The 22,322-nt window shown below is 33.6% G+C and overlaps 1 protein-coding gene across 1 annotated transcript; it reads left to right on the forward strand.

The window, feature by feature from the left end:
• Nucleotides 1-10,299: 10,299 nt before the first annotated feature.
• On the forward strand, nt 10,300-15,097 carry LOC130626798 (uncharacterized). The gene is made up of 7 exons (XM_057441376.1): nt 10,300-10,398; nt 10,513-10,570; nt 11,793-11,918; nt 12,111-12,419; nt 13,514-13,639; nt 13,922-14,230; nt 14,980-15,097. Exons 2-6 carry the CDS (start codon nt 10,525-10,527, stop codon nt 14,224-14,226), a joined length of 912 nt encoding a protein of 303 aa, XP_057297359.1. The 5' UTR covers nt 10,300-10,398; nt 10,513-10,524; the 3' UTR covers nt 14,227-14,230; nt 14,980-15,097.
• The last annotated feature ends 7,225 nt before the right edge of the window (nt 15,098-22,322 follow it).

Below are 22,322 nucleotides of genomic sequence, written 5' to 3' on the forward strand. Positions count from 1 at the left end.
TTTATTTAACTCTAAAATTCGACGGATTCAATTTTACGTAACCAAGGTTTGCGGGAATTTTAGCATAAGGAGAATAATAGCGGAATCTAAAAATTACATTGAAACCTTTTCTAAAGAATCCTTTTTCTCAATAAGGTATGTAAATGTTTTTTACTCTTAGCTAAAAAATCAAATAACGGAATTAATCTGAATGCATTTAGAGGGCTACGTACATATACCCTTTCGCATCCTATACTCACGAACCAATCTTATTTAAATAGCCCTTTAACAAAGGTCAATTCAATGCTTGTTATATTTAAAACCCCTGTGTACAAAATAACTATCCTAATAATTACCAATCAGTCAATTTGCATAACTTGAGTGAGTTGGGAAAATTGAAACATCATCATCATCATCATTCTCGGCTTAACGTCCGTTTTCCATGCTAGGATGGGTTGGACGGGGTATATTAATGACCCTCTTCCAATCTGATCTAGACTGTGTTATATCTAAACTCAACTTCCTCTGTATCAAGTCTGTCCTTATAACCTCCTGCCAAGTCTTTCTCGGTCTTCCTCCGGGCTTTGCCCTAGGAACTATCAAGTCTCTACACTTTCTTACCCAATTATCCTCCTCCATTCTTTCTAAGTGCCCCAGCCAGTTCAATCTTCTTATCTGGATAACATCTTTAATTCTACGGAGACTTAGCCTGCTTCTTAGCTCATCTGAACTATTTCTGTCTCTCAGACTGGCGTTACACATCCACCTAACCATTCTCATATTATTCCTTTCTAAGCGGTCAAGATCTTCCTGCTTCACTGCCCATGTCTCACTACCGTACAACATAACACTTCTTACACAGGCCTCATACAACCTACCTTTTACCTCAATTGACAGGACTCTGCTAGTCAACAAAGGAAGTAACTCTCTGAACTTCTTCCAAGCAGGACCTATCCTGCAAGTAACACTTCTTCCAACACCCCCTTCACTGCCCAACATATCACCTAAGTAACAGAAGTTCTCAACTATCTCTAACGAGCCACTGTTGTACATCATTAAAGCTGGAAATACTTCATTCTCTATAATCTCACCTTTGCAACGCTTGCATACAAACTGTATGCCAGCTCTTAACCTTCCACTAATACTACTACACTTCTTATGTACCCAATGCTTGCAAGTCTGACAAAAAATTAAGTTACTACCAACCCCTTTCCTGCAAACTCCACCAGGCTACTTTCCAACTACAAGGTCACACTTGGCTGCAATGCTACTAATCATGACTTTAGACTTTGATGTGTTCACCCTTAGCCCTTTCTCTTCTAGTCCTTTCTTCCACTTCTCAAACTTTTCAACTAATTCTTCCATTGACTCTGCTGTGAGAACCAAATCATCTGCACACAAGGACAACCTGTTCTGAACTTCATTGACAGCGCTTCTAAGACTAGAACAAACAACAAAGGACTAAGTGCAGAACCCTGATGTACACCAACATTTACACTAAATTCATCACTAAGTGGATCGTTAATCGTGACACGACTTCTAGCATTGCTGTACATAGACTGTACCATTGTAACTAGCCACTCATCCACACCTAATTTTCTCATAGCCCACCAAATAACTTTACGTGGCACTCTATCAAAAGCTTTCTCTAAATCTACAAAGGCAAAATAGAGATTCTTTCTCTTTCCTAAATACTTTTCTTGAAGCTGTTTGAGTAAAAATATTGCATCTGTAGTGCCACACCCTGGAACAAAATCAAATTGCATCTTACCTATATCAATTCTTTCTCTAAGTAACTTATCAATCACTCTTTCAATATCTTTCATTACTTGATCAACTTACTTCAAACCTCTATAGTTACCTCTTTTTAATGCATCACCCTTGCCCTTGAAACAATTCACTATTACACTTGACTGCCACTCATTCGGAATAGCTCCATCCTTTATAATCTGATTAGCATGACTTGTAATAAGCTCAACTACAATATATCCAGATGCTTTTACCATCTCTGCAACAATACCTGATACTCCTGCAGCCTTGCCAATCTTCAATTTCCTAATAGCCTCCACTACCCATTCTGTCTTGATCTGCATAGCTGGCCCTTTTACAACATCATCATCAGACAAATTATCCTCGTCCCAATCAAACTCAGTGTTAAGCAACCTCTGATAATGATTCTTCCAAGCTACCCTTTTCTCCTCCTCTTTGGTAGCCAAAACACCTTCATCATTACGTATACACTTCTCACCTACAATATCTTGATTAGTCTTCTTCATTTGCTTTGCTATCTTGAATACCTCATTGCGCTGGTCTTCCCTTCTTAACACATCTGCGAATTTGTTTCTCCCTGCTTCTGATTTTGCCTTATATACTGCTGTACGAGCGCGACGCTTAGCTTCTAAGTAAATATTTTTACTACCGCCTGACTTCCACTCTTTCCAAGGTTTCCTCTTTTCCTTTATACACTGGTCAACCTCATTATTCCACCACCAGGTCTGTCTATGTCTAACTGGTCCTTTCGTCCACCCAAAGGTATCATCAGAAGCTTCTAGAAGACAATTCTTCAAAGTAGTCCAAGTACTTTCAACATTGTCACCATCACATTGACTATTGTAGGCTAACTGCTACAATCCCTTCCTTCAGCTTCCAGACTTTTCGACGGGGCCTGTACTTTCCCTTGGCTTCTTTAACACTCTTCAAGATAATATCACAAATCAGCAACCTATACTGGGAAACACATTCTTCCCCCGATATAACTTTCACGTCCTTCACCACTTTCTTGTCTGACTTTCTAACCAGGAAGTAATCTATCTGTGTCTTACAACCACCTGACTCATATGTTATCAGCCTACTCTTACTGAATGATGTGTTGCAAACCACTATGTCCGTTGCCATTCCAAACTCAAGCAATCTCTCCACTTCCTTATTTCTGCTCCCAAATCCATAGCCTCCATGCACACCTCTATAACCTTCAGATGACTTCCCAACATGACCATTAAAGTCGCCGCCCACCATGACAAGTTCAGTGTCTCCAAACTTTGATGTGACTGCTATTAACTCATCATAAAACTTATCTTTTTCTTTCTCACTGAGTCCACACTGTGGAGCATAAACTGACAGAAAAGTGACAATCTTATTACCTATCAAAAACTTTATCACTATAATACGACTATTAACACGCATAACATCTATTACTTTTTCTACCCACTTCTCTGCAACGAATATGCCAACTCCTCCATATCCATCACTATTACCAATCCAAAAAAGCTTATACCTTGTCCTCCTACCTTCCACAAATCTCACTGAAGCTCCTCTCCACCTGACTTCCTGAACACAACACATATCAACAGATCTACGTTTTAACATTTCAACTACTTCACCTGCTCTACCTCTCAGAGTACCAACATTTACACTAGCCATCCTCAACCTAGTGTTATCTACCTTGTGATGTGATAGCTGGGTAACGTCTGACGATGCTCACACCTGACATCTGTCCTACCGTGCGCGACACCTTCACCCTTAGAGTTCCAGCTCCGTTTACGCAGTTGGTCTGATCAACTATTCTTACGGCCATTAATAAAAAGTTTTGGCATTGTTTTACAGCTGGATGCCCTTCCTAGCGCCAACCGTTCACAGACCAGACTGGGTGTTTTTTAAAGTGACACCATCACTATGTGGCATTTCATGGGACTTCCACAATCGCCCCTTTAAACTAAGGTATGGTGGAGGACGTTCAACTCCTCTCTTGTGTCTTAAGGAGACTCTTCACACAACATCAAAAACTTTTGTTGGTTTTTTCAGTTAGTAAATGTTCCAGTACTGTTTTTTTCTTTCTTTAAATCGTGCGAAAGAATTGCTCTAGTATAATTTCTAAGTGAATTTAAAATACCTTCTTTGTAGTTCTCTTTATTAATCTGAATCTTTCAAACGGCAGTACTTTGTCGAGTATTAGAAAAGTTTTTAATCTGTCAGCGGTAAAGTACACAAGCATAGGAGCAACTCTTTTTACTACGCCATGACATTGTTGTTATTTTTTTCAGTAAAGGCAATCTACATTCTTTTAATTTGCCGACCAGATTGGTCAGCAAAAATGGCGTAGGTTTAGCCCTATTTATATTAAACTATTGAATGTGAAAATATGCCTTCCTAAATCTAACAATTAGCATGTAAATAATCCTGATAATTTTTACTAACTCAAAGAATTTATAGTGTGGCTGGTATAAAGGCGGTGATACACTATCCAATTAATCGAATTCGAGATTCGAGAATTAAAGATTGAAGACAGAGTTAAACTTGCTGCTTTTACAGGTATTATTACAACAACTAAAAATTTAAGAAAAGTTAGAAATGGAGTGTGTTATTTGTTACTTTTCTGTTAAAAAGCTTCATTCACTGATAAAAATCTCGTTGATTTCTGTTGTATCCTTTTTTCACGACATGAGGTTTTAAAAGTTCCTCTCATATTTTTTGAATGCACGTTTGATGTAGAGATTTTAAGCATTTTGATTGGCTAAAAACCTTTCGATTAATCGAAAAAGTTAAACCGGTGCGACTTTTTAAAAGTCTAAGCATGCCGAAAGCATACAATTTTTACATGATACACGATGCGATTAATCGAATTTGATCGCCTCAAGAATATTTTACTTAAGGTAATGCGCTTTGGATCTCGCAGTTGGATTACGATACCATTTCTATGAAAATATCCGAAATACAAAAAATTGGGTTTTTTGACATTCTGTTATAACTAACAAATTTTCACAAAAAATATGAAATATGTCGACATTGATATTTTTAGGTTTTATTTTGTGTTATCCACAAAATCAAATCTTTTAATACTACATAGACGATGAAATTGACACAATCTAAACAAACTAAAATTCAACTCCCCCCTTCTTCCCTACTCTACTGGATTAAGTTCTGAACACAAGAAAAATGATGTAAGGATCTGGCATAAGTACGTTGGTGTTCCCAATATTACTATAAAGATGACTGAAGTTGCGCATGAAGATTATATACGTATGACATTACCAGAACCTGGACATTGTGTTACAAATACCTCTGCATATACTAAAAGATTTTGCATTTCGCCTCTTTATTTTTGGAAATGTTTAAGCGTAAAAACTTTTATTTAAAAGCACAGTTTATTATTACTAATATTATTATTGAAAGACTATATTCTGGCATATCCATTTCCAAATGTACATAACTCTTCATATAGAAATTCTTTTTTTAAACAAATAATGGAGATCATTAAATTTAAAAATATATGTATATATCTACATTATGCTTACACTGAAAGAAATTTCTAATATAAATATTAAAACAAAAAGAAATCGATTCATATTGTTAAAAGAGTGGGAAAAAAGTGGGAAAAAATCGATTGAAAGCAGTGGGCGAGAAAACAAAAAACAACAAAAAATCAGAGGAGAAAGTGCGCGATTTTGAGTAAGGAAAAGTCAATTAACGCATAACAGCAGAATGATCCATAAAAATTTACTTAAAATTTTTTTAGTAAAAATAATTTTGTCTCTCTTTTAAATGTTATCAGATTTTTATTCGAGCGAAATTCTTCTTCTTTCTTGTTCAGCTGAAGGAAAGAATCTCGAAGCCCATACAGTGCTTCTTTTAATTCGACAACAACGCAACGCTTCGAATGATCAAATTTTTGAATGCCAAGAATCCTGAAGACGTTGCAGTGTTTTTCACTTGAAAAAATCAAAGCTGAGTCTTTATCAAGACATTGTTAAAAAGACAACGTGAGCTTCAACATGGCTACTGCAAAAAAAGACGATTCTGCTATTTCTCACAAAGGAGAAACTCTTATTAGTTATACAGCTGAATTCAAAATGAAGGCGATTCCACAAGAACAGCTAGAATTCATGAATGTGACAGAAAAGAATCCGTTTGTTCCTGACGAGAACAACATAATGCAAGCGGCTTCAGTGGAGTTACTCGTCGATGAGAATGAAAAAGGTGACAAGGATGATTGTGATGTCTATATTTTGTAATTCGTTATTATTCGTTATTATTGCTTAAAGAATAAAACCCACGTTCAAATTATTTGTCTTATATTTTTTTTTGGTGATCGAAAAAATATTTACCGCAAGTGAAAATAATTTAATAAGCGCCCCCTCGAATAAGCGCCGCCCTCGATTAAGCGCCGCCCCCAAGGTCAAAAAATTAAATATTTCCGCCGGGGCGCTTAATCGACTCTTTACAGTAAAATCGTTATTAAGCAACACCCAATAACAGAATTAAAATGATAGAAATTAACTTGTTCATTCTATCTATATAGCGCCCTTTTTTTAAAGCGGAACACTTTTTGGATAAAACAGTTTTTATTTAAATTATCTTCTTTTCAACAAGCAGCACAGCGAAAAATAAATGAAAAACACTTGAAGGCTAAAAGGGTACGGAATTTCAGCTTTTTGGCATCGCTCCACATGGAATAAAATTGAATGTCAAAATACAAACAAGAAAACGTTCAAACGAATTAACTATCGCGCCGGAAGACCGTCCAGTTTTTGTAATTCTGATTAATTGATTTGTGGCGAGTTGCTGCAACAATCCTGGTAACATTACCATTAAGCAACGTCTAATAGCAAAATTTAAAGCATCAGAAGTTAGTTTATTCCTACTATCTATATATAGCATATTTGTTTTAAAACGGAACATTTTTCAGATGTAAAAGAATTACATCTTAACCTAATCACGGCACAATCTAAAAAAATATTTGATCTTTTTTCTTACGGCGAAACTTATCTTCTATTTTTTGTGAATACATGTTTTAGCACATAAAGATATAATAAATTAACATGATTATGACTTCAAAACAATTGTTGTGTCCTCAAGAGGTAATTTTCTTCACCTTGTTTAGGTGAAGAAAATTACCTCTTGAGGACACAACGACTGCTTTAATATATAATGCTTAGTTAAACTGCCATAGCAGACTAACTTTATCACACTATGCATTCCTTATAACCAGCCTTAAAAAGAGTATTCTGAATTGAAAGATAAAGATTTGAATTTCATTTTTTATTTTATAGTATTGTAATTTCACCGTCGCGTGTACGCTTAAAAAGAAGAGAATGTACTTAACAGAATGGAGAGAAGTAAGATTTATAAAGTTTTATTGAACCTGTATTGTGCTTTTTATATAATAATGGCCACATTTTGTCTGCTTTTCAACAAGGAAAACGTTGTGCAACGGAAACACGAAATGCGATTCATTAAAGACAGACGACCCCGTGGATTTTCCCAAGAGTAACCGACTAGTTTGCTAATACTGTGGTAAAAGAAAGCCTTTACTACTGGGATGGCATTATAACCATCAACCCGACAGACTAACGATAGATACTAATGAAGAAAGATAACTCGTGTGAGGCTTTATCAGTTTGAATTAACAAGCCTAAAGACAAAGGTTTTCTTAAAGATAATGAATGATTTGTACATTTGCGTGTTGTCAGACGTACAAAAAGTGGGCCAAGTTTGATTCAATATGGACAAGCCTGTCAAATGTTACGGAGGAAGGGGGCAAAATCCGTACATTTTGGTTCAGTTAATGCCTTTCGAATCACGCAGTTGGATGAAGATACCATTTTAATGTAAATATCCAAAGTACATAAAATTAAAAATTTAAAAACTTAACGAAAACATAAAATATGTTGACATTGTTGTATTCGGGTTTGATTTTATGTTAAAACCACAGTTGCTTATTGCTAAACATAAACAATATGGAAGCTGAAATTAACACCTAAAACTCCACACCCTCTCCCCTTTCTGAGTTAAGTGCTGAAGACGAGAAAAATGTTGTAGATATCTGGGATAAGTACGTTGGTTTTCCCATTATTACTAGAGAGCAATGTTGAATAACATCCAAGTTGTGTTGTGCTGAATGATGTTCCACTTGTAGACAATACGTATGTCGTTTGAGTACATTATAAGTTAAGGGATGGCCTGTAAAACCACTGATTTACATTTTAAGCATCTTTTATAATTTTTTTTGGCTAATATAACTAACCCCATTACTGATATTAGCATCTTTCAGATATCTGCCTACTGTGGGAAGTAGTTTTACAACACTTTCACGTGATAACCTTTAACATGAAACTCTCTGAGTTTTTAAAACCTGAGCCCTGTGTTACAGATACCTTTCCAGATGCAGAGAGATTCTACACTTGGCCTCCTAATTTGTGGAAATGTTTGAACGCAAAAACTTGTTTTTTAAACACGCAGTTAAAACACTCATTTTATCAAACAGTCACCCTCTATTATGTAGTGCAAAAAGTACATAAGGAGTTTCAAAATGTCACCGCACGCGAAGTGTTAAGATGATTTTATTAAACAAAGCCATAATATTTCTTTCCGTAAACAAATTGTTAAACAAAATTAAATGCAGCATAGCTACATTGACGTCTCTTATTATCTTAAGCTTTTAATAACTAAATACTTTTTAATGGTATGTAACTTTATAAATTAATTTGCGCTTTCTCCTCATGTCACTTATTTCTATTTTTGTCATAAATGCTATGATTTGAAGCATTAATCAATAGTTCTTTAGTAAATCGAAACATACTGAATATCAATTTACAATACTTTAGCTGTATCATACCGTTGGTCCTATGATGATAATGTTATGTAAAGTAGTCGGCGGCCCGTAGATGAATTCATGCGTTCACCCGTCCTTTATTTACCGCATTTACACAGACAGGCATACGCATGAGGTTTTAGCATACTGTATCAACACAAGAGACTTAACAAAAAAATATGAAGAGACAAAAAAAATCGGAAAAAAGAAACATGTTTGATAAAAACTTACTGTACTTCAGATATTTTGATTCCGCCCTTGTAGTCCTTGTTTTTGTAACGCGTTTCCTGAAATAATATAACTTTCAATGTCATTTAAGAACATCGACTTTTGGTCTTTAATCTAATTTTTTTATTTTTATAAATTCTAGTATTCACACTTTTAAGAAATCATAGTATTTCAATGGCTAACAAATAAAATACCTAATAACGTGTACTACAGCAGCTAGCAGTACTACGAAACCGCATACCGACAAATTCTGTTCTCGCAACAATTTTTTTTCTATAACAAATTAGTATAAGTGATGTATACTTGATCTTGTTGTTTGATTCTTATTACCACATAAGAATTTTATTTACGTCATGGACGTTACTGAATACAAATTACAAAATCATCCCAATACTAATTTGTTTCGATTGGAACGTTTAATGTAGCTTCTACATCCGCTCGTAAAAAAACTAATCACTTTTGGATTTCTAAACAATTAAAGTACAATATTCTTCCGCTTGAATTGCATTTGTTGCATCTTCAATTCAGATCTTAAGACCTTTTTGTATACCCGTATCTCGTCTTTCGTGTGCGAAATCCAGGGAGCACTTTTAAGCAAAAACCCATTCCCTACTCCAAACCCGTTCAGCAAACATAAATTGGCGTGAAAATCAATCAGACAAGTGCAATATATATTATATTCAGCAAACAGTTATAAACTTTGCCCGGGCGTCGTTTATGTTGTCCAGTAAACCATTTTTAAATTATTTAGACAGCCACGTCGAAAACGTTCTGTCGAAAGTGTCGTTAAACGCTATATTTCCTTATGGCCATTTCCGTTCTTAAATTTTTAATTCTTTTATATTGTAAAGGGTAGCAATTTTAAAAAATAAAAATGCTGGTTTACTCATTTTGTTACGATGGACGGTTATCATTTCTGCTGAAGTTGTGTAAACACTTCATCAAAATGTAGATACATTTTCAAATATTAGCTGACTAATTTGAAAAACAGCAGCTGAAATTGTTGATGGCGCATCATGATAATTTGCAATACTATATTTAATACTACAAAAATAGTTTTCTTTATAAAAGATTTGGTTATTCGAACGTTCTGTATGATACACTGCGGAATATCTAAAGCATGGTGACATCAATGATAGAAATAATGTAAAGAAAAATTCCCTACTCAATCCTATCTGAAACGGAAAAACAGAACACTAAAAAATACCATTATTAAAAAATCCGAAATCCGTAAAAAAAAATTTCTCAGGTAGGAGAGATAAGTTTTTCTCCATTGCTGAGTTTAACTAAAATTAAGTCAAAGTTTCTGTCACATGATTTTCTGCAAACTTGCTGAAAGTTTGTCAGCATGACAATTTTAATTAGGTGGTAAAGAATTTGCAAAAGAGATTTAGATAAGCAAATCTTTGCACATACTTCAACTTTTGGAACACGTCCAAAATAATAATAAAAAAACAAACTATAATCAATTAGACTTTTCTTTAACCGAAACCACAAGTAATTAAATAATGTCAGCCGTTTTGTATAAATACAGGTAACGCAACCAAGCCAAGTAAGCAGCTCAATTTTTCATTGCTGAGTAAAGGTGAGAAGAATTTACTAAGGTATGTGTTACTTCTGTTATGGCAAATTGATTCAGTACTGTGAAAAATTTTCACCTTGAAATAGTTAGATACATTTCTTGAATTCAGCGCTTAGCTAAACACTTTTTGTTATAGAAAAGGTGAAAAATGATCCAGTTTCTTTTATTTACTGTCATGACGGCAGGTGTTTTGTGTAAGTATCATTTCTTTTTTTAATTCCATTTATCTCGGCCTACTTATTAAACTTGTTACAATTTCTAAACAGTATGCAAAATTACAAACCAAATCCTTAGACTAGTGTTGTGTTAAGAGTTATATTTAAAACACATGTGATAGTATGCTTGCCCATTTGCTCTGTATGATTGCTTTGTATTATTCTGTACCCGTAGAAGAAACTGTCTACCAATTATTTTATAATTTATCATCCGTAATGTTGCAATGAAGCCTTTTGGTTTCACTTTTATACGTGATCAATTTTATGTTCGTTTTCGCTACTCAAAGAATTACCGGATCAAGAATTACTGTTTTCAAAATTAATGCTGCAGCTGATTGCTTGAATGTATTCTGAAATGATTAAGGCGTAACTTTGTGAATATTTACGAACGTACTCTTTTATTCTTAAAAACACAGTTTAATTGAAAAAGTCAGTGGACAAGGACCAGTTGTGTTTTTTGTCACAATATGATTGGCAAATGTACACATAATAATATGCTATGTTATCAATTTCTTAACGTGAAACGAGTGTAATTTTTACTTCTTTTTCAAAGCGCAGTGGAGTAGAAGCCGGTGTTCTGTACTGTTTAGAATGTTTAGCCTACGTGTGACTTCTGAGAACAGTGTAACACATTTAATTCGATTTTTGGTAATATATAACATGTAATGTGTCCATTTATTAACTTCAGGTAAAAAAATATTCTGCTCCGCTTCATTGCTTTCACCCATTAACACGGGTTTAAAAATCTTGATATCGAAGGGATGGGAATACAATAAGAACTTGAGATGGAATACTCAGCTACATATCACCTGTTTTGATGTGTTTGCTGAATTTATTCTTTTTTTGTGTTATACATTTTTTTCCGTTAACTTACATACAAATTTCGTTAGTGGGTATTTGAGAAAATTTTAACCACTTGTATATATTATTAATAGCTATATTTTGAGCCTGCCCGAATTTATAGCCGTGCTACGGATACACGGAATGCGATATATAAAGAACGGGTGAACTGTTGTATTTTTTACGGGCTACCGAATACATTTAATTGATTTACTCAACAAATACTTTTTCTGATTGTTGTTATTAGTACCTTGGAGTATAAGTGTTTCTAAGATCCATAAAAACAAAACTGTTTTAAGACTGTTTCAATGTAAATTATATCTATGTGTTGTGAATCATGAAACTTAATGTTCATATTTAGCTGTATCTAATTTTGGTCCACAGGAGCTTATATCAAAGAACTATCCGAGTTTTCGAATTGGCGAAAGACATGGAAACCAAGTTTACATTATTAATTCTGGAAAACCAAGTTATAAAATTGTTTCAGGTAAATGCTATAACAAGTTTCATCCATATCGAAAATTAGGATATAGTAAAAGACGTTGCAGATGACTTTAATGAAATGAATCCTCAAACAGGCAAAACTCAAATTAATCAATTAGTGTATTTTGCGTTATAAGCACTTTTAATTCAATTGATCTACTAAATAGAAAAGTATATTTTCATTTCTTTTAAAAAGGACTGAATGGAAAGCCTGGAACTATCAGTTTCCAATCAGTAACTAATCCACATGCTTATTTACGACATCGTGGGTTTCTTGCATTCGTGGACAGGAACGATAACAGTCAACTTTTTAGAGACGATGCTTCATTTATAATCATCATGAACAAATTCTTCAATGGTTATGCGGTGTTTAAATCCTCCAACTATCCACACCGCTACTTACGTCATCAAGGATATCGCTTGAAACTGCATCGATATGACGGGTCACATCTGTTTAAGCTGGATGCTAGTTTTAAAGTATTAGCGGTTGTACAGCCTATTATGCGTAAGTTTTATGTTGCTGCAATGAGATAAAGATATAGAAAATGGCGGAGTAGTTTTAAAAACTTGTCTCCTTACTGATTACCTCGTTTGTAGCTACCTTTAAGGCGCAGTATTGTTAGTTTTGAAGTTAAGGGATGTTTGAAAAAAACTGGCTACTTTTCTCGAGAGTGCAATGTGTTAAAACTAGTGGCTTTATTGGGGGGGAGGGGAGGAGATGGAGATTATAGTTTCTTTATTTGTTACAAAATTTTACACTATAAATATTTTTTGGAACATTTGTTGGTAAATGTTTCATGTGATCATTATTTTAATATTTGGAATGATATTCTGACTATTACGCCATTAAGCTAACTTGGTGCAAAAACAAAAAAACAAATTAATTTCAGATAAAAAGGCTTGAAAATTTTGAATGTATTTTTTAAATCCTTCATTGGTTTTCCAGATGTTAAATTTAAAAGGCTCACTTATTATGTATGACATCGGATCTAGCTCTGTGCCTGGTTTTACATTTAGCAATTTTTAGCTTAGGGTTAAAAACGTGTTTTGGCCGTTCACTTTAGCGTTTTAAACATTTTACTTAAAATTGAATATTTAATTACTATAATTAGACTCAACAACAACAATTACATGATTTAGTGCTATCTGAAGACATAATAGTTTCGCATCAATATCAAAAATTTAAAGACATATACCCCGAGAACATAACCTTGATCCCAGGACCTGTTGTCTCTTTTTGCGTATCGCACAAAAAGCCCTGAGAACTAGATTGCCCGAGAACCAATAAAGATCTTTCAAAAAGTAAAATGATTCCTAGCTAAAAATTGGATTTAAATGCCTTAGATTTAAAAATAATATTTATTAAAATTAGTTAGGTATTTTTTGCAATTATAGCTAAGAAAAGTTTTCAATATGATAATGTGAAAAAAAAAAAAAACACTCATGTTGGAGGGTTCACATCGTAACAAAGAACATTAATTAAAATTAAGATTAAACAACGTTTTTAAGAAATGGTGGAAACGAAATATCTCTTCTGGGTTAAGATAATTTAACAAACAAATTTTTCCTGATACGAAAATCTTGTTGATTTACTTTTAGCTTCCAGTTACTTTGGACCAAAAACTTTCATATCAAAGAACTTCGCCAGTTACCGAATTGGTGAGAAGCATGGAAACCAAGTTTTCATTGTTAATAGTGGAACTTGTGGCTATAAAGTTGTACCAGGTAAATATTATTATTGTCATATCTTTACTTACGGTAACCAGTTTTGTAAATGATTAAGGAGTGTCCTACTTGTAAAAATGTCCTTAAAACAGTTTTTGTCAATGCAAGAGAATGATAATAATGTTGCATTTTTGCCTTTGAAACGCATATTGCTTAAAAATAGTAATGAATTGAAATTGGAATAAATAAAAATTGACAGAACATTTCATAACACTGTTCAGTAATTGTGATCGAATCTTATTGATTTCTTCTCTAAAGCTAAATTTCCTTTCACATTTAAAGGACTGAATGGTAAACCAGGAACTGTCAGTCTCCAATCATTGACTAACCCAAGTGCTTATTTACGTCATCGTGGGTTTCTTGCATTCGTCGACAAAAACGACAACAGACAAATTTTTAAAGATGATGCTTCATTTATAATAATTGTCAACAAATATTTCCATGGTTACGCGGCGTTTCAATCATCTAATTATCCCAATCGCTACTTACGTCATCAAGGTTATCGTATCAAGCTTCATCCAGATGACGGGTCACATCTTTTTAGGCTTGATGCTAGTTTTAAAGTGTCAGACCCTTCCCATCATTAAATGCGTAAGTTTTTTTGGTTACTAGTTGTATGCCATGGGCATAAATACGAATATCTGGCATGCAATTTAATTTTTAAGTGTTAGTGTGAGCCAACATTTTATTTTTGACTGGACGATTAAACTTATACCTGTGAAATATGATAAAATGATATAGAAGGAGTACTGTAGCACTACTAGATTCTTAAATTGGTATAAGGTCTAAGACGTTATTGTTAAAGTACACATTTACAGTTTCTGACATTAGAATTTTGCAAGAAGGTCTTGATTTTCTGAAAATAATTTGAACGTTCTTGTACTTAGGAAACATGGTCCTACTTATATTTGATAAGGATCAAGCGCAGAATATAAAGCAAGAAGCTTTCAGTGACTTCACCCGATGTATTTAAACACATTGAATAATTTTAACAAAACTTAAACATCAAAACTGTTCAATGAAATGGACACGCCAAAGTCGCTATTTTGTTTTTTTTTAAAAAAAATTCACTTTCATGTCCTATACCTGCCAAAAATTTGTTCAATCACTTTTGAAAAAAATTATTCTGTTCACATTATTGCACTTGTTAAGTAATAAATTTGCAGCAAAAAATTAACTGAATATTAACTGAAAAAAGATATTAGATAATTTTTATATAGTCTTTAATAGAACCTCAGTTGAGTTTTTATCAAATGGTAGCAATGTTTTACCAAATAGAGAATTAATGTAGTTGTTGCACGGCGCAGTTTATGCAATTACATGTAATATTTTCTTTTTAGACAACAATGAAGATTATCACTCTTTGGACAGAGATAACGCGATTAATCGTATTCTTTTTTATGTAACAGCTTCGTTTGCTGCTTTCTTTTTACAAAGAAAAAAAATTCTTGAAGAATATTTCGTGTTTCTCTTTACAGTAGGGACCTTACGAAATAAGGAGGGGACCATTTACGACAAAGAAAGTGGTATTTTGTGATAATACGTATTTAAAGATCATACTATGCTCCCAAAATATTTTTTTTGCTTTGACACAAAAAGAACTATTTTGTAGTTGCGGATAAAAGGACAGATATTTTGATAAGGTCTAATAAAGAAGTGTCATATGACTGACAATACTACTGATAAGGGCACGCTGAGAAAGCGAATATTTTTTTTGAATTAATATATTCAACGACTTTTTCTCACATTTTTTCTTCAGTTTTTTCTGTTTTAAGCGTAACATAAGTTATTTTGACTTTTCTGCGCTATTCCTGTTTTGATAATTCTAGGCATCACTGAAACAATTTTTGGTCTAATTTTCATATGGTGGGTTGTCATAAACATTATCATCAACGCTGTTGTTGACAGCCCTTGCGCGGATACAATGGTGGTCATGTCAGAAGGAAATGATCAGCCGTTGGGTCATGTAACATTATTTTAGGTTAAGATATGTGTTCTAACGTTTTGTACGTAAAGCTTTAATTTTACGGAAAGGTATTATATATTTTTTTCATACCACTGCAATTAGTAAAAGCAATCGTATACCCGCTGCCAAAGACGCCTATCGAATAATTTCTGATACCAACTCTGTTTTTTAATGGAACAGTACTTTATGCTAATTTAACTTTAACTTGGCTTTTACTTGCGATCAATTTGACGTCGATTTCAATCACACAAGTCGTACAAACGTTAATATATTTTGTTTTATCACTATTTACCATTGGATTAAAAATTATTCTGTTACCAATTCTCTAGGGAAGTTGGAGGAAAGAATTAGTTAATTGAACCAAATGGTCTGAGTTCTTCTGACCTTACCCAAAATTTAATAAAAAGGCATATTACGAAAAAATGTTTTGAGTAGAAGCATAAATTTGTTTACCAATTCAAATTTATATAAAATACATGCTTTATATATTGCTTTATTAACTGGTAGCTATTTTGAGCAGGGTTATACGGGAAATCCTCTACTCTCATTGTCTAAAAACCCTACACTGCTGGCCTGATACAACACGGTAAAACTTTTAACCTCAGAGTAACCAAATTGGATGCTAAAAATATAAACAAATGACTTCGCTAAAGAATTGGTAACAGAACTAGCTGCATACAGACTCAAAAACCAACCTACAGTAAATACAAAACCTCGCATTACTCCGCCAGAAAAACAGCAAAGAATGTTGATAATTTTGAATCCAATGCGTTTTTAATATCATCATTCATAGCAACAATGAGCAATAAGCAAAACAGCGTCAAATGTGTGTGAGAGACTTTTAAGACGAAGAATAAACTTTCGTTGAGAAAACCTTCTGAAATTCTAAATATGGATATTCAAATGTTTTGTTTTCTTTTTGTGCATGTATTTTAAAAATTGATACCATGATATTCAATTCGAACGTTTCCTATATTTACCAAAACTTGATTTTACAACCTCTTTACAAGTATTTCACAAGTCATTAGGCCAGTGGAATATATCTAAGAACTCAAAATAGGAAAGAAAAAATGTGACGAAATTTTAAGAGAAGAAATGAGATCCGTAAGATTTTTTGCTAGCGCCTTAGCACTTGTTTAAATCTCTAATTTTATGTGCATGCCTAAAATTCCGCCACTGAAGTTCCCTCAGCTTTTTACAAATTTAGGTCTTCTTCTGTTGCTATGATGTGAATACCAAATGGATCATTGAATAAAATTTGATTCAATAGTGCCTTTTAACAAAAAAACACAAGTTACGGGCTTTATCCCCCACAATTCTATCCTTTTGACCGACGCAGCATATATTTAGATTTGACACTTGCCATAATTCACCACACAATATAGCTAAGTAATGAAACACCGGCAGAACTGATCTTAGACAATTAAAGACCTAGTAAAAATTACAAATAAAATATTAAATCAGCCTATCAAAGATGAACGAAGATTGTCTCCAGGGACACCAGGGCACACCTATCGTTACTCTGTTATAGCAAAAGGGTTACAGAGAATTGTTTATGCTACGAATAAGTTACCGTAGATTAACAGCAGCAAGTTAAATGCCGCAGGGTGTTACCACATGAACGGCTGTGGTTGAAGTGATAATATGATGACTAAATTTATCACTTCTGTAAAATTTGTAGAAAAACATTTTTTGGCATAATTTTTTTTTAACTTTGAAAAATTTCACAATACTTAAACCAAAATTTTGCTATTTGAGCAATATTTTTTAGGAGCAATGCCATGTCGCATGGATACGTTGATGTAATCGATATGTGTTTCAAAAATAAAGCTACGTTTCTAAATTTGATCAAGAAGTTTCATACCTCCTTGCTTTAATCATTTTGTTCTTAAGCCACCTACATAAGTTTAAGAACACGAATAAGAGACCGCGTTTCCAAGTGTTGTAAATCTTCAATATTTCCTTTAAGATTCTCCTTGGATTATTGGTAAAAATGATCTCACCAAAAAGGCTTTGGTCTTTGTTTCTGCCAAAAAGCAATCTGTTTGGGGTGATGACATAAATGCATTCGAAATCAGCTGTGGCAATGGCAATTAGTTGAAAATCATTGAAGACGTGTTTTTTTTTCATTAAAACAAAGAGATACGTTCGCTATAAACGCATTCTTATTGACAGAATAACTTCCTTGATTTCGAGTTTTAGTTTTGCATGGTGCGTCATTAATTCTGACACTCTTTAAATCTTAGCTGGACGTCACGAAGTTACTTGAATTTAACATTATGAAATTTTAATCTTATATCTTAACAACCTTTAACTTCATTCTTCGCATAATATTTCTCTAGGTAATACAGTCATTATAGAATCACGGAAAAGCCCTCATAAAGATGTTGTTGAATACTCATCTCATGACTTTCATACTAACAGTTAATGTAAAAGAGCAGCAAAATACTATGAACTAAATGTTGGTCGTCGTCCTCCTGTTATTTACCGAGTAAATTCGTATGATCCGACAAATCCATTTGTGTGAAGTAGAATATTTAATGTTAAGATACTTAGAAAGACGTCCCAATACGATGTCCATGATTAATTTTGTCAGATATCTGCATTGTTCGCGTAACTTTTTAAATACCATGGCTTGAATCCGTAAAATACAATGTATAAATTCCAAGAACGAGTGCACCTTCTTGAAGAATCGTTCTTTTCATCGTAGATTGTCAAGCTTGATTTCTATTAACGTCGGAATCTAATCTCTTGTAGGTATAACTGTAGCATGAAGAAGTTGCCTGTGAGGAGTCGAAGAGAACTCTTATAACGTGCTTAAGAGTTTCCTTTCCAGACCGCTTTTCAGGGGAAAAATATTTTGCACCTAATGATGCGCTAGCTAGTATAAGAGGGTAGTTTTTTTACGTAGCTGTTATATCCTATCTGCTAAATTCTCGCTTTAGACTTAATATATATTTTTTGTTTTATTGTTGGATGAATTGTTTAACTTTCTAATTTGTTTTTGATATACCTCCATTGTTCATTTTTTATTAGGAATTAATATTGTTAGAAAATTGCAAATGAATGGTAGTATTGCTGTTCTGTTCACTGGAGTTGGGTAAACGTCACGTCATTGTGATCCAAAAATGACATAATATTTAAACGAGAATTCTTATTTTACCAGGCAAAAACATCCGTTTTACCATAAATATAATCACTTCATTATATTTGGTGCATGTTTAGAACTCAAGTACGTACTTCATTTCTAGGAACCATACATCTCCTAAGTAACGCCTTAGTAACCACCTAGTAGTAAACACATATATAATAAAATATTTTTTAAAAAATACAATATTTAAAAATATAGTATACTTTATATAAAAATATATAATCAAGCGAAAATATAATTAGCCGTTTTTTTTCAATTCCGTTTTAACCACTTGAAAGCATGCGACTTGCAGTTTTCAATAATGGTATCATTTTTGATTGGACGCTGGATGAAAGTAGTTTAATCGCTGGGAACGGTAAATGCACGGTTTCCTCTAAATCTCGGACCCGTTTGGTATAGTTATACAAAAAAAGTATCCGGGATTAAACTGACTTTCTGGGAAAGGGGCCGGGAAGAGGGGGCGGCCGACGGGTTTTCCTTTTAGTAACTTCTTTATGTTATGTTTAATGGTTATAATACTGAGTTTCAATAATTACCTATTATATACCTACATGTCAATTTTTGTTTGGCCCAATACCTTTTAGAGGCGTTGATGTTGGCTAGCACTCGAAACTACTTGTAAAAGCCTTTATGAAATCGTTATAATCTATAAACTTTTGTTAGAATTATCCTTAGAATTAGTAATTTGTAACTTAACTTTGTTTTATCAAATAGAATTCTTTTATAAGTTTTGGACCCGTGATTAAATTGATTTCCCGATTTCTCTGTTATTCACCTGAAAATGGGGGAAAATCGGCAATTTTTTGTATCGTTTTAGGCGAACTGTGCAAAACCGGAAGATATGTTAAATTAGTTTTTTTCAGGTTGTAGAAATCCCCCCGATCATAGTATGTTGGAAAGAACCCGGACCGAATAGGGTTAAATAGGCTAGTTATGAACTCTTGGTAAAAAAAATAGAAAATTGCATTTAGTTTATACCCATTTGGCTTGTTAAAGTTGCTGATTTACTTGGATTTTATATTTTGGGTACACTAGAATTGCTTACTACCCAGCTAGGTAGAGTTTTAACCAATGTTGTTGACATATACACCTTATTCTTTGGTTATTGGATATCTTCTATTTTTTTAACATTTGTAGATAACATTATAACTTGGTTCTTCTGAGCATATCGGGCTGATTAAGTTGAAAAAAAGAGCGATGCAATCATCCAAGGTAAAATCATGCATACTAAAAAGTACACTTGTGCTTTGATTGTTTTAAAATTGTGGCCAGAAAGAAAATTGGAGTTGCAGTCACAGGTAACTACTGTTGTTATTTAATTTAAAAAATGTAACGTCAATAACTAGCTGAGTGCTACATAATATTTTTTTTTAAATATTGCCAGATTGTTATTACACATGGGGTACATATAACTTTGGGTATTTTTAATATGTTTGCATCTAGGAGCAAGGCTTAACAACTAATGCAATAACGCGTTCTACTGTAATAGGGTGTTAGATCTATTTTAATCAAGTTTGTTTAATTTTTTGCGTACATTGTAGCCAGTAGCTGCATAAAAATAGCGCTCTCTCACGTAATCGATATAACACAACAAAAACGTCATATATAAAGAAGACATTACACTAATGCAATAAAAATGATTACCGCGGGCTGTACCGCAAAATGACCCGTTGTTACCCTGAAACAATCACTCACTATTTTAAGGAAAAAAACACATACAGCATGTCGTTACAAAATCAAATATATGCATAAGAAAGAAAATTTTGTTGCAAATTAAAATTACTCACTTTTACTTTCTAGCTAGAGGTAGCTAACAAGTAGATAGACGCCGTTGCAACTTAATAAAAATCAGATTAGTGAAGATGGGAGTTATACCAAACTGAATATTAAGGCTAGATCGGTACTTAGTAACAAAAATCTTAAAGTTGGTTTGATAAAAGTTTATTTTTACACGGCTAAGAAACGTGATAAAGTGTTATTCTTTAACCTGTGAAAATGTATTAAAACCACAATGCATGGTTAAAAACGATCTACAAACTTTTTAAAAATGGCCACCATTTTATTAGATCGTCTACCAAGCACGTCGTCATTGCTAATTGTACTCATAAAATAACTGGTTACACGGCGTACAGGTCGAATTCTACGGTTTTCAGTTTTTCTTTTTTGTTTTTCAAAGCGCAATAATTCTTTCCAAACTCCTAACCAAAACTATTAAGTATTAAATAAAACACATTAGAATATTTAAATACAAAGAAATGAATTAATTCAAACCCCTGCTTTCTCAATGACTTTGAGGCTCCTCTTTGCACCATTTTGCGCAGAGACATCACGGTTATTATTAAAGACAATAGTCTGTAGATCGTGTTTTATCCCACGAGGCCGCCTGACCTTTATATTACGGTACGGTACCGGTACCATTTTGGGCATGTTAATGTTATCTAGGGCTGAACGTACGGTGGGGCGATTAATAAAAACCGTGCACTTTGTCCAACATTCAGGTGGAGCGTCTTAGTACAGGCATGCAGAATGTCCTCAATCACTAGCAACAAAATTTTAAGGGTAGCTGATTGGTTACTTTATTGATAAATTTGCAGCTACCTAAATGCCCTGAAAGCAAAAAGTGAAACAAAAAAAAGAAAAACTCCGTCGTTTTGCATAAACATAGTCCGTATTTTCGTGTTTTTCAACAACTTACTGGTTCTTCAGTCCGTTTTATACCGCGTTATACCAGTGCACGGCTTTAACGCGTGCACTGCAGAAGTGACTATGGACTTTCTAGCGGCACTGATCCGTTTGTGCCTAAGAGGTTGTGTCAAAAAACTTTAAATTAAAACATTAATAGCGACAAACCTAAGGTTTTACTCGGTTCCATCGCTTCAATCAGTAACACGATTGAGCGTGGACTCGAGTAAAATAGTTTTAAACTTTGGGATAACAATCGCATTAAATGTGTTCTTTCGACTTCTGGAAGCAACATTTCTCCAAAATTGGCAAGTCCGATGAAACTTCGCAATGAGCGTGTCCGCTGTGCTATTATCTAAGTAGTATTGTCGTTAGCCGGTGAAAAAATTAACGGGAATTTACCAGTCATACAAACTTCCCGTATCAGTGTTTGACGAAATTTTACCTGTTCTGAAATTACTCCATGGTAGCCATATGGTCCCGAAGAAGATCCACTTATAGCTAGCTACTGGAGTATTATAAGAGCTTAGTTTATCAGACAATTTAGGCTGACATTTGGTCAAATTTAAGAACAAATTAATGGTAAAACTATACTGAGTCTCCATCGACATTTTGAGCCTAGATATAACTTCGGAAAGAAAATAAAGTAGGGTTATGCCGTATCTGGTGAAAAACACATATGTAACAACAATTTTTAAAGCCAGGTCTGGGTTAAGAAGGAGAAGCTGTAAATAGTTTTCTAACACCTAAATTTGACATTTTCTTACATTTTTAAAGATTGTATACTAAAAACGATTTCTGCAAAAAATAAGAACATCCAGCTTTAATAGTCTTATATAAAATTCATGGTAATTAAAATTCACGAAGAATTAAATTTAAATTAA

This window comes from Hydractinia symbiolongicarpus, chromosome 1 (genome assembly GCF_029227915.1).
Source record: "Hydractinia symbiolongicarpus strain clone_291-10 chromosome 1, HSymV2.1, whole genome shotgun sequence".
Lineage (NCBI taxonomy): Eukaryota > Metazoa > Cnidaria > Hydrozoa > Anthoathecata > Hydractiniidae > Hydractinia > Hydractinia symbiolongicarpus.